The 16,902-nt window shown below is 41.1% G+C and overlaps 1 protein-coding gene across 1 annotated transcript; it reads right to left on the bottom strand.

Moving 5' to 3' along the window:
- Nucleotides 1–3,517: 3,517 nt before the first annotated feature.
- Nucleotides 3,518–16,580, bottom strand: LOC308299382 (coronin-1C-A-like; the record flags this gene model as incomplete). Its single annotated transcript, XM_080743154.1, has 11 exons — nucleotides 16,468–16,580; nucleotides 12,013–12,212; nucleotides 10,608–10,730; nucleotides 9,303–9,432; nucleotides 7,356–7,537; nucleotides 7,033–7,152; nucleotides 6,830–6,934; nucleotides 6,600–6,745; nucleotides 4,856–4,913; nucleotides 4,504–4,749; nucleotides 3,518–3,637 (listed from the first exon to the last, which is right to left on the bottom strand). The coding sequence occupies exons 2-11, from the start codon at nucleotides 12,208–12,210 to the stop codon at nucleotides 3,518–3,520; spliced, it is 1,428 nt and encodes a 475-aa protein (XP_080599280.1). The 5' UTR covers nucleotides 12,211–12,212; nucleotides 16,468–16,580.
- Nucleotides 16,581–16,902: the final 322 nt, after the last annotated feature.

Here is a 16,902-nt window from a genome sequence, read left to right as displayed (position 1 = left end):
TAAACTAAAATCCTCTGTTTGTTTGTCTGGTTTACCATTGACCTGCTAATCATGTTCAACCCTGCTTTCCCAATGTTGGGCATGTCATTATACCAGGGGTTTTCAAAGTGGGTGACGGGGCACCCTGGGGTGCCACGAGATAATTTGATAATATTTGGAATTTATTTGGACACTTGAAAAAATATTTACTTAGTATCATTTTAAACTTGAAGTAAAAAGTTATTTTCAGTCAGTTCTAACCAAAATGGCTATTATGTCAACGTGTTCCTCGGAACATAATCACTAAAATATTGTCATTGTCGGGGAGAAACCTCGTATCTCCAAGTTTCAAATGTGTACGTCTTTTCATAAAGCAAAGCCCTGTTTCATCATACAAGACTGTCGCACAAAACTAGTGAAAACAGCCGATCTACAAGCACACAACGCCTCGCATGTGCTTGTAGATCTGCTGTTTTCACTGCATTATACTGTAGGTACAATTTCTCTAAACTTTTCAGAAACTGCTGCAGATCTACAAGCAAGTAACAATGCGTTGCTGTACCAGACAACCAGGTGTCATGAGCTTGTAAATCACCATTTTTTAAAAGGTTTGAACTTTGAATAGGGTTTAAGTTGAAGAGTAGGGAGAATCCTCTAGTAACATGATCATTAATGTTTGTAATTGTTGAAACTGTGATAGCTACTAATAACCGATTTGTGTCTGTACTCTTACTTTTTTTATATATTCTTTTGATGTATATATTTTTTTAGATTTTCACAATCTGTGCAAATCCAAATCCATAAAAATGTAACATTTAAGCACTGTTCATATTCTCAGCCCTAGACGCAGACTTGAAAACAGGATGTTGGCCCTGAGCAGTCATTTTGTTTTTACAAAGCAATTTACCTTTTTCCACAGCATTTGGATGTGTTGTAGATGGTTAAACGCAGTTAAAGGCAATACCATTAACTCTGCGTCTATTTCATTTAGGCATTACCTGTGGACAATAAAGGCAGGGCAACAAATACAGTAAGGGACAACTTCAGATATTTACATACAAGTCCATAAGTATACTATCATATTAGTTGCGTTTGAAACATAATATGGTTATGGAAATCACTTAAAATGAGAACGTTCTTCCATAACAGCTGAAAAAGCAGCACATTGTAAATGTCCAGCATTCAAAAACTGGTAAATTAAATGTACAGTATAGAGTATATTGATTATATAGTAAGTAATAGTTGGTTTCCACAGTGGTCAGGGCGCCTGTTCAGAGAGGGGTGGAACTGGGGAGGATAGCGTGTACCTCCGCATGCGTTACGCCCCCCCCCCCCCCCGGTGATGCTCCTCAATGTCAGGTGAAAAGAAGATGGTGGCATGACGGATCGGGTATCGGAGGAGACCCGTTGTTGTCTTCACCCTCCCAATGACTACTGTGGGGATTAGCAGGGATGGGTCTAGCGTAGAGCATGGGAATGGGGGAATTGGCTTAACTCTAAATTGGGAATATGAAAGGGAGAAAATGTTTTCTTTTATTATCCTTTATTGGCAGGGTTTTTCTTATTTTTATACTGAACTTATATGTATTGTACCGTGATGGCCTCAGATCTTGTACTATTTTGTACCAATGATTATTGTGATGGGAATGGGACTTGAGGTGTCATCACTGTTTATGTATGTACCTGCCTCAATGTGATACTGTGCTTTAATAAAAAAGATTTGAAAAGAGTAAGTAATAGTTAAGGAGAGAAGAGAACAGGTGCGCTTCCTCTGATTGCTGCCACTAATTTGGGCAGTGGGTGCTTAGCTCTAGGTACAACTGAACTGAATTATCCACAAAAGTGGAAAAAAGCAGCACACCAGGATAAACTTGCTCTGAAGAAGGCCTAGCGCCGAACCGCGTAAGCGTTCAGAATAAAATGGAACACTGCATCTGAGCCTGTCTTGCATTTTTATCATAGTATCCCCGTATTTATTTATACAGATCTTAGAACCTTTAAAAAATGCTCACACACCGAACTGCCTAAATGAAACAGTCCCCAAACTATCCTTGGCTTTAACTGTGTTTACCAATCTATGGCATGTCAAAATATCTGCCAACAACGAGAAAGGTCACCCGGTGCGACATGTTGTGAGCTCGTAAATCTGCTACTGTGTTTTCGTCAGAGTCACCTCAGATTATTGTATTGTCGAGTGAACAGAACAAAGCTATGTGTAGCTGTCCTCCATGTGTGAAGCATTAGAATACATATTTAATACAGATTTGAATAAAAAATACAAAATAAATAAAAATAAACATTTGCAAGTGAAAAATGTTTATTGTGTTCACAGAGCTATTTGTAGGGGGGTTCAGTGAAAGAGCTGAGTGAATGATACCTTCCCAACACCACATGTACACTGGAGATGTTAACCTCATGCCTGATCTCATGCTATGTCGTACGATGGTGCCGTGCGCTGAAAATAAACACCTGCTAGATCACAACGCGTTGGGATGCGTTGTGAGCTTGTAGTTCGGCTATATTGGGCGCACAACGCCGTTTCGCGACAACGTATAAATCGGGCTTCAGTCTGACCTTTAACAGTAACAAGAGGAACCACTACATTTACACAACATTTACAGCGGATAGGAGAGAGTTGTAGTTTGCCAGTCAGCCCCCACAAAGTTACATTTAAGCTCAGAAGAGTAGGAGCTAGATGCAATAGGAATTCTTTCACATTGACTGACCAGGGGGTTTATTTTTAGAAGACAATCTTAACTACATGTACCTGTCCTCCTATCTTATCTCATTCCGCCATTACAGAAACAAGACTCAAGTTAAATGACGAGTCCCAGCTTATCTTCAAAGTCCCGTCTTATCCTCGGCCATCATTTAGATGAATCTGAAGTTAAGATATCCTGTGTGCATGACACTAAAATTAACTGCTGAAATGGTTTAAAAGAACAATGGCTTTGTAACAGATGTATGACAGCAATTTATTCTTCTTTTTTTTACATTTTTTCCTTTTTTTTTTTAGAAAATTCTGTTTGACTAAATCATTCTATTACACTATAACTGGAATGCAAAAATGCAAAAAAGCAAAGACCCACCACCCCATACACCCAAAAACGCATTCACACACACTTCAAATTTGGCAACACACAAAAAAAGAAAGAAATATGGCAATACTGATGGCTACATACAAGTGTTGAGGAGTAAATGCAAACTTTACATAAGAATGGTCTTTACCACAACTTCACACACACACACACACACACAAAAAGTAAGACGTTTTCATCGGTTATTCAAATGTGCTCATCCCCAGTAAAATGTGGACACAAATTGCAGGAGTTTCTCTTTCTGCATTTTAGGTCAAAGTGTGAAGTAGGATGAGAATTCATGAGTAAAAACAAAATACCTCTTGGAATGTATGCTCGACATCCTCAGGGCGAAGATGCCAAACGTAATGATGAAGCCGAATTTATCAATTTGGCAGTGACTGGCCCCGTCCTCTAGATACTCTCCCAAACAAATGAACAGTCCTGAGATGGGGCGGTTTTTACATGGCAACCTTGGCAACTTGCTCTTCCAGCCTGGCGATTCTGCGGTCTTGAAGGATGACACGGTCCCTGAGTGATTTGAACTCTCGCAGTACCTCCTCCAGTTTATCTTCCATTTTCTGATAGAAAGCAGAAACAAAACAGTCATTTCTAAATTAATATAGGCAGTGCTGTGCAGTGAGACCTTTTTCACGTGCCAAATTCCCCCAATTCAGTTGTTATTATTGTTGTATAATTCCCTGATTTCCCCACTACACACACACTTGTGTAATCTTGTCAAAGCTGACCCCTACTGGTTGGTCTTGGTCGTAGGGATGGGATTGAAACTACAGTACATGCCTCCTCTGAAACGCACAGAATTTCCGCTTCTTTTCACCTGCCAGTGAGGAGCCTCACTGGGAGGACTTACGAATGCGGAGGAACCCCCTATTCCTTATAGTTCAACATCCCTGCTGACACGTTCCCTTGACAAAAAAAACTCTCCCAGTCTGGCATCCCTCCTGCAAACACAGCCAATGTCTTTGTTTTAACGCCTGCCCAAGCCGGATGCGCCACAGCAGATTTGAACCCTTCGTCTCCACGGTTGCAATTTTTTATTTGTGGCATAAGGGCAAGATTGACATTATTTTAAAAATCTGGTATATAACATACAAGACAGCATAATAAATAGCCACCAACATCACTTCAAAAGATCTTGCAGCAGTTTATATTACATCTGAGCAGTAATCTTTTTTTAATTTAAAAATACAATGTTATTATGAAGTGTATTGACTAGGTATTTAACATACTGTAAATCTCCCTACTAATGGGACTCCCCTGGACGTGGTTAATTACCCACACTTGACTCGTTGTTTTTCATTACACATTAGATTACACAGAAACTAGGATAGCAACAATAACTGTTGCCATCTTATTTCCTGTGGTAACAGGAACTAGGACAGCAACTAACTAACAAGCAAAACTGAGAAGAAGGTTAAACACTCACTATTGAGGGCTGTGATGGGGCTTTCTTCTGGGCAACAGGAGGGCTCTCAGGTTTTGTGACTTGCTTGTTCTCCAGGACATTTGACTTATGAACCACCCTAAGGTCACGGTTCTTTCCAGAAACAAAGCCATCCTTGAGTGAAATAAGGATGGGGTCTCCATTCTTTCCCGCAAACCACTCCTCTGCTTCCAGGGCTGCGTCTGGACCTGCTGTGTCCGGATACAGATCATCTTGGAAGAGATCCGACTGGGTGTGCAAGCACAAGAGAAGGCACGGGTAAAGATTAGACTTACAAATATGGAACTTATTATAAATCAAACTTGATACCATGAACTAGTAACAGCAGACTTACCTTACGTGGGACCGTCATGATGATTGGTTCACACTTTCGTTCATGTAGTTTATAAAACCTTATGGAAAGACACAAACAATAACGTTGTTCCATCAATGATTGCTACTTTTTGAGGAGGCCTTATTTAGATACTTCTATAGCAAAGTAATATACTGATACCGACAATAAGTCACTCCCGCTCTACTTAACTTTGTTAACCACTATAATCAAAAACCATCTACAATTTCACAGTGCATTACATTGTGAGATTGTGACACAAGCCGTAGATGGCTTGTAGATGGTCGATTTTCAAAATGCCAAAATGTATATAGGGTTGAAGTGGTTAATGTATGTAAATAATCTACAAAGTAACTAGTAACTAAAAAAAATCAAAAAAAAAATCTAGTGGAGTAAAAAGTAAAATATTTGGATCCAAGATGTAGTGGAGTAGAAGTCAAAGTATTGGAAATTGGAAATACTCAAGTAAAGTACAAATACCTCAACATTTTTAAAAACTTAAGTAAACTTAGTTAACTTACTTTCGACCACTGCATGCACAGTAGCTAAAGTACACAGCAGCATTATTTTCATTAGATTGTCTCTTTGAACTAATTGGGAAAAACTGACTGTAATTATCCATCTTGACAACCGTGTGGCAAGCTGACGATTGAACAAGTTAATAGTTAAAATGTAATCACATCTCAGCTGATTCACAATTGAATCACCTCAGTGAACGAATCAGACTGTCGTCAGCGTGGTCACGCATTAGTCTACTTGAGGTATTACAGGTTTCAAGGGGCAAGGAACATGCTACTGGCTAAGTGACAAACAATTTCACAAGCTCCTGTTTAGCTTTGCAGATGCACCCAATTAGATATCTGCATAATTAAAGTTGTACCATGTAACTTTTTTTATAAAACAAATCTTAAAATTGTCCTAACTGTTAAATCGCTAAAGTTTTAGAACACCCACTCCGTTATTTTCAGCTTCTGAAGCCTTCTCTTTATATGTTTTCTTCTTAGCAGTGACAGGGGCGGGATTTCGCGCCAAAATGACGTAATCTGCATCATCTGTATACGTTGTGTATACGTTGCCCAATCACATCGCCGATCATGCACACATGGTACACTACCGGCCAATCACAGCTTATCTGCTCTGGTCTCCAGGAAGCGCCTCCGCTTGGCTACAGTGTTTACCATGGTGAAGGATTTTAACCTCTTAATCCACAAATCCTGGCCAGAAAATTACGTTCTACCATGCGTTCTACCCCTCCACGGATTACTATCGGTCGCGGTGGTTTGCTGGCGCCGCTCCGGTGGTCCGCGGCGGTGGTCCGCGACGACTCCGGCCGAAAAACGGCCGAAAAAAGCAATACCGCTACTGACCACTAGTTGAGCAACTTACACAGTATAGCTTTAAATATAAAATTATAATATATATTTTATTATTATTATTATTATCCGCGCATCTCTACCCCAACCAATTGCTGCGTATGATTACCTTTCCAAAACCTTTAATTTAATCAGATCTGTAAAACAAAAGTGAAAATTGGTGACTGTGTCACTTTTGTTATACACATAAAATATCTTCCAGGATATTAGTAATTTCTTGTCTGCAAAAGAGTCCAAGACACATTGGGAACCCTAACAATGTTTGATTAATTATGGTGGTAGCTCTAGAATTCACAGTAGAAGTGTTGACCAAACAGACACAACATGACTGCCCCCCATTGGTAAAAAACATGAATTTCTGTGATTGAGAGTACCTTGCAATTTCACATTTGCTGGCATCCAGGCCTCTCTTGGGCATGTATCCCATACCCCTCTGGGGCTCCTTGCTGGAAAAGGTGTTGAGGAAGTGGACATATGGTGCTTCATCGGTGATCTCAAAGTATCGGATGCTACTGTCACCCTAAAATAATACAATGACGATTGTAATTGTGGTGGACAGTGGCACAAATTGATCAAAGTCCTGATTGTATGAAATCTTGCTCACCTTCCCACATAGATACACAACATTGGTGTCTGCGTCATAGAAGGGCAACAGAACTCCATTACTACTGTCCATCTCCTGAACGGATATGGGCTCATCCATGTTTTGCTGCAAACAGAATTAAAATAGTGTGTGATGGTTGCACATGTGCCAGTGTGTCAATCTGAATGGTGGTATATGGAATGAGATTTAGTAAGATGACTTACCGGGTTCCACAGGGCTAGCTGGCGTTCACTCATGCGGCTGAAGCCAGTGGTGAAGATGTTTCCATCCGCTAGGAAGATGGCTCTCATTGGCCGAGCTCCTTCGTGGGCTTTATCCTTCTCCTGATGAAAAAACAAACAAACAATACATACATGTCAGAGTCAGACTGGCTGATTTTCAGGATTTGCAGAGTCTGCTTTTAATAGTGAGAGAGTATAATTGACAAACTAATTCACACACGGACCATTGTGTTCTTATGTCAAACAGGCGGGGAGGGGTCCATGTGTTGTGAATTTGGTCAGTCCACCACAAAGTTCTGACTTACCACCACAATCTTTCCCTTACGGGGGTCAATAACGCGGAGCTTCTTGTCCTTACAGGCAGTGCAGAGGAGGCTGCCATTGCGGCTCCAGCTGACACTAAAGATAACATCGGGGTGCATGTCCTCCAGGTTGATCATGGGAAGTCCCGTGCCCACATTCCAGATGACGACTTGGTTGTCACATCCTAAATGGACAGACAAGTCACACTGTCTGATTGCATATTGCATACTTGTACACCTTTTTGTTCATATAGGCCCGACAGTTCAATTTATAGGCTACAGTACAGTATATCATACTTAAACTTGTGTGTGTTTAGACTACGGTCAGTCAGTCCATTAGTGAATATGATGAGGTTCAAATGATTACTTGCGCCAGCAGAGCGCGAAAGTACTGCGTTCGGTGCCGTCTGTTTCCGGCGGCATCTGTCTGTGTTTACGGCTGCCCTTAGCCAATGAGGGAGCACCGTTCTTGGTGACGTCACCATCAACAAGTTCGACCTGATATAAATAACAAGGCGCAAGTTGGCACCTTGACAGAGTGCCAACTTGCACACCCACATATATACAGACAGCACCGATCGCATTACTTGCACATTCTGCTGGCGCACAAGTAGGCCATATATGACCATGAGTACACAAGGTACAAGTTGGCACCTCGACAGAGTGCAGTCTACTTGTTACTTGCGCAAGTAAAGTGCGCAAGTACTGCGATCGGCTGGGTATGTATGTACTGTATGTATGTATGTATGTATGTATGTATGTATGTATGTATGTATGTATGTATGCATGTCGGTGTCCTCTCTTGTTTAAGACCGTACGTAGCCCAATCAGGGACCAGCATCTCTGGCAACGTCATCATTAACAGGCAATGAGGGACCAGTATTCCTGGTGATGCTAGTGGTGATGTCAACAGAGTGCATTTCTAGTTAATAATTGTGGACAGCAGACAAATGCAGAGATGCTTGCTTCTACAATAAACAAGTGGCTTGTCAATGACAATTTCAGTACATGCGTGAGGGCAACTGAACTTTCCCTGTGGGATCAATAAAGGTCTGTCTGTCTGCCTCTCTCTCTGATTAGGCTATACAACCTATTTAACTTTATATTATAGGTTTATTTTATAAATGTTCTGCATCTCCAACAATGTACAGTATATGTCTTACACGGTGGCAGAGTTGCAGTAAATAAATAGATACATATCAATTTCTTAAATTAGCCTTTGATTCTGTCACGCAATCTAATGGCTTAGAACAAAACTGGCCCGAGGCCAAACTTAATTGCAGACTGATTTATGGGATGTTTTGTCAATATACATAATTCAATTGAGTGTACTGACAATGCCTTGATGAGACTCTCAGTTCAGTGCGTAAGTTCATGGCCCGGCACAGATCCATGCTTTCACAGTGTCATCATACTATAACAGTGCTGTGTGCCGTCAGGGGCGTCACAAGGGGGGGCAAAAGTTACTAGGGCCCAAGGTGGAGGGGCCTTAATTATTTTATACTTAAGCTATTGAAAAATAGCAGATATACAATCTCTGCAAGCTTGTAGATCTGCCATTTTTGAAAAGTCATGAAAATGTTTGCAAATCTTTGAATATATGTATTTTTTTACTCAGATTTTGCTTCTGGTGGGTCCCTGGAACTCAATATTTTAACATGGGGGTCCGTGGCCAAATACATATCAATTTGGGGGTCCTTCACACGAATAAGTTTGAGCACCACTGACATAATTTAGAAACATATGTTTTTCAAAAAACCGTAGAAAGATTTATTTATATTTCTTTTAAATATTAAAGCACAAAATAATGCGTTCCCAGTCTAAATGGATTAAACCCCCTCCCCTATGAAGAACATTCATGGTGGGCCCATAGTGAATCCTTGTACCCAGGGCCCAGAATTTGGTGCGACACCCCTGTGTGCCGTGCCTCTTTCCCACAGTTGTTGTTACCTGCACTGAGGAGGACATTGTGAGCTGTAGGATGCCAGGCCACAATGCCAACCCTCTTAGAGTGGCCCTCCAACACCACCACAGGTTCTGAAAGGGGAAGAGTCAAGCCCTTCTCAGGAATTTGCCAAACCTGAAACAGAAAAGGTTATACAGATAATTAAAAAGAGCTGACCGTGCTAGGTCCCTCACGGTCAAACATGTTTTATTTCGTTTCAGCATACAGAGGGACTTATCATACAAAGTGGACATTAAGTAAAATGTCCTGGAGACCCGTTTCCATTGTGGTCCACATTTGTGCCCTTTTTGCAGTTCAGCTGCGCAATACATCCTTCAGAAACTGAAACTCCCATCCCATTTCGACACTGATACAAGGATGAGCTGCCCTGGAACAAGGTTAATAGAATCTAGGCTGTAGCCTCGCCAGAAGCAAGTCGGATCTCATTTGAAGTTGAAGGTAAAATTGGAGCCATCTAGTATTAATGCTGTTGAGGAAACCTTATAGTAAAATAACCAGATTGTCTGCAGTGTTGCCATTGTGTGTCCACATGACAATAAAAAACTTGTGTCAGCATAAAATGACCAGTAAATTAGTCCAAGTTAAATGTATTGTTCCTGGCTGTCACTGTACAGCATCTCAAAATAGAATACTATGGCAGTGTCCGAAATCCATCCCTACTCACCATATAATGCTGCATGTGATTAGTGAGTTAATCCTGAATTATACTTGCAAGAAGATGTTGCTCATTATATTATTATTATTTTTCCACAAATGTTCAAAAAGTATTCAAATAATCAACTCAAGCTCAGAACGAGTCATGATGATGTGAGCTTGTTGATCTGCTATTACTATGGATTCAGGTGTGCCTCGAGATTTTGACTTGCTAATTGGAGTGAATGCCTTGGGCACTATCCTGCTTTGACTACAGAGAATCTTGTGCTGTGTCATGGAGAGAGAGAGAGTGTGTGTGTGTGTGTGTGTGTGTGTGTGTGTGTGTGTGTGTGTGTGTGTGTGTGTGTGTGTGTGTGTGTGTGTGTGTATCCATGGAGAGAGCATTGTTTCGGTGGTATACAACTCTGTATCATCTGTACTAATACATGAATAATACAAAACTAGATTGATAAAATGCAGAACCAAAGGTTCCCCACCCACTGAAATCAAAATACTAAAATCGTTAAAACAATAGAAAGCAGTAAATGAAAACATTTTACAACTCATCCTTTCTTATCTAAAATATGAACCAACAAATACAGAGACAATGCTCTGAAATGCTTGTGGTAACTTAAAAAAATGAATTGTACCCTTACCATAACTGTGCAGTCCTCTGAGCCACTAGCAATGACCAGGTCATTATGAGGACACCAGTCGATGTCCAGCACCGGGCCTTTATGACCACACACAGTGGGATAGGTCTTGTCTATACGACCAGTCTGGGCAACAGAAAAAAAGCATTGTTAGAGTAGTGGTTAGGAGGACTATGGGCTATGATGAGTATGGAAATGAAAGTTAATAATAATACATCGTATTTGTATTGCATTTTTTCTATATTAATTATTTTATTTTTATTTGGAAAATGCAGTTGACAATCATTTTTCACGTTCAGTATACCATAATTCTTTAGTGGAGTTCCCAAAGCTTTTCAGTAAAAAACTTTTTTCAAGTGCTCCCAGTCTATGTATTACACTTTTCATAGACAGGGAATCTCAGGGTGCTAATAATACATTATAATGTACAACTATCGTGGCACATTATTACCAGTTTAATCATTAATTTAATGACATTGGGATGCTGATCGATGCACAACATTGATTGAATTGGATGAATGTGAGGCTACAATACATAGTGGCATTTATTATGTTGGCTAAAATAAATATCAAGGACATGGAATTGAATGATGACTTTTAAAACTCCACTTGTTTGAATTTGTGACACTTCCATCCATCCTGTTCTGTCAAGATGACATCAGCAACAGTAGCAAGTGAGCAACATCAAGCAGTGAGCTGTGCTGTCCACTGAATCAATAAATTATGAGACAAAGCTACTTCACCTATTTCCCATTTCTACTGGGTCTCAAGCTAGGTCAGACTGAAACACAGGCCGCATACTGTACATATACGTACAGTAGGCCTTAAGCCCGATTTATACTTTGCCCTATGACAGCGTTGTGCTCAGAAAATAGCAAACCTACAACCTCACAGTCACAAAGCGTTGCATCACGTCACATTGTAAGCCTGTAGATCGGCTCTTTTCAGGCATGCAACACCATTGAATTACTGAGCATAAATTAAGTATTTGTGCCGAATTTACAGCCGTTCCTCTTCCTTCCACTTTCTGAGAAAGCGCCATGGTTCCAAGCATTATCCAGGACCAGGTGTGACCTCAAAAACATCAAGGAAATGTTTTATGGTGGTATTTGGATTGGAAAGACAAAGTGACTGCCGACAAGGAGCACGCTGTGGACTAGGCATACACACAAATAGTGCTGGTCACTCATGACATCTTACTTGACGATTAAGTATCATACAAATACTTGCGATTAACGATTTAATTGCGTTTTTGGCATTGAACATTGGAACATACATTTCTGGTTGCCTTTTAGACTACCTTGAATAGGGCAGATATAACAAAAAACAAACGTATAAAAACATTACTTACTTATTTAATCATTTTATACTTTCAAAATATTAAAAAAATAGGGGGCACCACACTCACCTTTTGTAATGGAAGAACAAGGAAGGCTCCACCACCACTAGCCTCTATGATGATGGCAACAAACTTAGGGTTGACTGCACAGAAGGAACTGTCCCACGTCACACGGGAGACACGAATGTCATCATAGCACTGGTCATTCTTCACGGCTTGACCAAAGACATGGCGGAACTTACTCGCTCGCACAACTCGCCTCAACATATCTGCAGAAAGAAGAAGAGCATATAACACTATAGGGCAGGCTAAGGTAACATGGATAATTCAAGGTAAATAGCTAAGCTCATTCAAGAACATAACACAACCTGATAAAAATTGTCTCTGTTTCACCACACTTATGTTGTCCACTCCTGAATCTTCAGTAAACATGCTGTAAAGTGTAAGCTTAACCAGTGAGGCATCAACGTTCATCCTTCTCCATTTAACATAGCATCCAACAGAATGCAGGATGGTGTCAAAGTGGAGGGACAATTTCATAGCAAAACATACATCAGGATAACTTACAGTATGACTAAATAAAAATAACAATCCTATTGAAGTTAAACATTTCAAAGAGTATAAAACATACGTCAACAGTAGAGTTACTTATGTGGCCTACTGGCAGTGTGCAAACTGTGCATACAAAGTTATCGGTCCAGTTGTTTGCGAGATCAGCTCAGGACAGACAGCCGGCCAGCCAGCCAGCCACAGACAGACGAGGCAAGACAGACAAGACACACGCACGCACGCACACACGCACGCACACACACACACACACACACAGCAAGTTGTTTTGAAACAGCTTTGAATCTGGTGTTTCTCTCAGCCACAGTTAGAACAAAAAATATCCTAAATTCTCAACAAGTTCTTCCACTGCGTCTCACGATTAGAGTGGTACTGGTATAGTTGAATATATACGGTATTGCAATAATAACGTGTGGTTGTCAGTTGTCACCAAATCTCGAACGGTTTGCTGAGGCACACCGCTTGAGTTGAGAACCACAAGGCTTACAGCAGGGGTCTTCAACGTTTTCAGGCCACGGACCCCTTAGCTGAGAGAGAGATGAAGCAGGGACCCCAAGACCTTTTCATAGATTCCACAGTTTCATCGTTTGACAGCACAATCATCAGTGTATTTTGGATTCATGTCAATTTGTGTTTTCAGATATTTAACCACTTGAACCGTCAATACTTAATAAACTTGACCTTTCACTCTGTACTTAGCCTGCTCTTTTTCCCCTCAACACCAAACCTTTTTGCCGAAAATAGCCGATCTACAAGCTCTTGCGAGGCGTTGTGAGCTTGTAGATCTGCTATTTTTGGCTAAAGTTCTCAGAATATGGACACTAGGGTTCAAGTGCATGCATAGAAAAAAGGACAAACTTTTTTTTTCCCATCACACAAATATTTGGAGGACCCCCTGTTGAAGACCCATGGCTTACACTACTGTATTATTTAGCTTTGGTATACAATTGATAAAATGTTGGCATGGACCAGAAACACAACCAGTGCGTGTGTACACACGCACACACACACACACACACACACACACACACACACACACACACACACACACACACACACACACACACACACACACACACACAGCCCTTAAAAAGAACCAGAACAATGAAATCAATGATTTGGTCAAACAAACAGAAAAATATTTAAAAATCACACCCGTGTGAAGTGAAGCTGTGTGTGTGTGTGTGTGTGTGTGTGTGTGTGTGTGTGTGTGTGTGTGTGTGTGTGTGTGTGTGTGTGTGGATCATGTGTACCGATTTTTGTGACATTTGAAGAAAATATGTAGGAAAAGGAGCAAAAAGTGTGTTTTGGAGAAAATTCAAGATGGCGGAAAATCTATCATGGCGCAAATGGGCGTGGCCTATATGGGGAGATGCGTCATGACCCAAGGAATCCAGGGAAAAAATATTTTTAATTTTCCGACCTACGGTTCAAGAGTTACAGGCCAAAACGTAAAGTGGGGTGTTATGGCGCCACCATGCGGCCAAATGACACAATTATTTTTTATTTAATCCTTGAAATCATTATGAACCTCCTCTCCAAGTCTTGAAACTCTAGCCCCTATGGTTTGCGAGAGACAAATAATTGAATGTGAGTTTTTGCGATTCCCATTATAAGTCAATGGGGAAAATTAATTCACTAATAAATTAATATCAATTAAACGATTGAACCTTTCTCTTAGCAAGTTACTAGCCCACCATTCCCGAGTAAGCCGGTCGATTTGACATATGGCGCGAGTGTGTGGTGGCAAAACTGTGGGACTAGTAGCGTGCCGAAGTTTAGGAAGTTCAGGCTACATACAGACACACAGACAGACAGACACACAGACAGACACACAGACAGACCCACACGGCCACGTATAGGGAGCCTGTGCTTCACACAGCTCCAAAAAGAAGGGTGAAAAAAACATATAATCATATTTGAGGCATTGGCTTTGCTAAGCTATAGTACAGCGAGCGGCAGGGTGTATTCTTCTAATGCACCAACCATTATGATCACACAGACTGTGTTACTAGTACTGCACACTGCACAGAGCTTGGCTTGCAGAGAGAGCAGTAGGATCTGACCAGAACAGCGTGTTCCATCATCCATTTAGGGTAGCACTGATTCATATGCTCTCCCTCCACACCTAGCAGACATTTGACAAGATGAACAGCCCCCCTGTCTCATGCATAACCCTAACCATGATGCTGCTGCTGACCTACTTTCCTCCCTGTGGTACATGATGAAGGACTGTCTGAGCCTATACCTTGCACCATCACCATGCTACCAGTGGAAAAAACAACATAGCCTAGTAGCCTACTGTCTATGAGTCCAGGCACAAACTGGCACAAGAGCAATGTAATGGCAACTGGATATGCTGCCATTAATGCCCAAAACAGACGACTGTAGACGTTTATCCAGGCTGTGGGTCTATCGATACTAAAAACGGTGCCCCTTTAATGCACATCACCATTATTTAACAGCAGGACAGGCAGACACTGTCATTGTTATGGCAGCATCACTTTACTTGAAACTAAATGGCAGTCCACATCATCCTCTCCACCAGGCATTTGGGGTGTAGGTTCTCTTAATTCTTCTTAATAAATCCTACTGTAGGCCTACATGTGCATGCAAGATATGGTGGGCAATAGCCATACATGTCAATGTGTCCACTGCCTCCAAGACAGGATGTGGACACTGAACAACAACTACATTGCTCAAGAATAGCCCTATAGGTGTTAACCAGCCAGATGCAACATCACAGCACATCATTGCCCCCCAGGATAATCCTGCCTGTCCATTAAAAATAAAAACACCAGGCTTGCTGCAACATATTCTCACCACCTTTATCGAACATTCATGCCATCTAGAAAACAGTGGTGGGGCGGCACTATGATGTTCAAACCATGGCGGGTGGGGTTTTGCACCAGGTTTCGCATCTCCACAAATACTGGATCGTGACTTAAGTGTTGTTTACATTTAAATGTTATACGTGCGTAAATACAGAGGTTATCTGGTGCTATATAGGTAGCCTACTGCCATTCTCCGGCAATGTGATGCCGGGTTCATCATCCCATAAATAGCGGCAGTGCGAGCGAGGGGAGACAGAGAGAGGGAGGACCGGAGGAGAGGTGGGGTTGTTTTTGTTTAATCAGAACCTTAGCGGTGGCTTTATTTATTGTGCTGTATTTATGCAACAGTAAAATACTCGGCTCTCTTGAATTGTCCGGTGATTTAAGGCATAATTTGATAGGATATGATTGTGATTCATCACAGTTAGCAGCAGATACAGCTATGGTGGACCACCGGTCGCAGCCTTGCCATTATGTAGATTTTCTTTATCCAAGGATTTGGCTGTTCCCATTCAGAAACATCATTCACCAGTCCAGTGGTGGAAAAAGTACCCACATGTTTTACTTATGTAAAAGTATCAATACTGCGATACAGAAATAGCCTACTCTGTTAAAAGGCAGGAGAAGTCTGGAATTCAAAATGTACTAGAGTAAAAGTACTAAAGTATTGGCATCAAAATGTATACTTGAAGCACCAAAAGCAAAAGTACAAAATGTTTGAAAAGAGCAGATCAAGGCAATTAGCTCACAATTGCGTCGCATCGGCTATTTTTAAATGGCCTAGGTATAAAATAGGGCTTAAGTGGTTAATGCATGTTTTATAATAGCCTATAATTATATGCAAAGTAACTAACTAAAGTTTTCAAATAAATATAGTGTAGTAAAAGTACAATAATTGGATCCCAGATGTAGGCTAGCTGGCCTATAAGTAAAGTACTGACAATTGGAAATACTCCAAAGTACAAATACCTCAAAACTGTAATCAAGTACAGTACTTGAGTAAATGTACTTAGTTACTTTACACCACTGAAATTATTCACCATTGGCGTACAGCCCAGCAGCAGACGATCAGTGCAAGATGAGTATAACACAACGAAAAGGCTAAGATCCAGCGTTTTCTTACCTCCTAAAATCTATGAAAGGTTTCCTAAAGCACGGGATGCTCAAGCAGAAAACATGAATGTAGTATTTTAGGCGTGCCCTTATATATCCTTCAGGATGTAATCCCAATTGTATCCACCGCGCGAAAACCGTCCAGCTGTGCGCTCTTTATTATTCCCTCGATCCCCGACTGCAAACAGACGAACGACTTCTACAAAGATTATCTGCTAGAAGAGCATCATCTCTTCTCCTCACCTGCAGATTATAAATCACTGATTGTCATCCTAATATCGTTGTGTGTTGCTTTCTGGCTACTGCACATGCGCACTAAGGATGACCCCCCCCCCCCATTCTCCTCACATCCTCCCCGCTTACATCCTCCCCATCATCATCATCATCGTGCATCCTCCCCTCCTCCAAGGCAATAAGGGAAATCCTTTCCTTTTCTTTATGTCGG

The sequence above is a fragment of the Nannobrachium achirus genome (genome assembly GCF_963921795.1).
Source record: "Nannobrachium achirus genome assembly, chromosome: 15".
Lineage (NCBI taxonomy): Eukaryota > Metazoa > Chordata > Actinopteri > Myctophiformes > Myctophidae > Nannobrachium > Nannobrachium achirus.
This window is presented reverse-complemented; position numbering and strand designations above follow the sequence as displayed.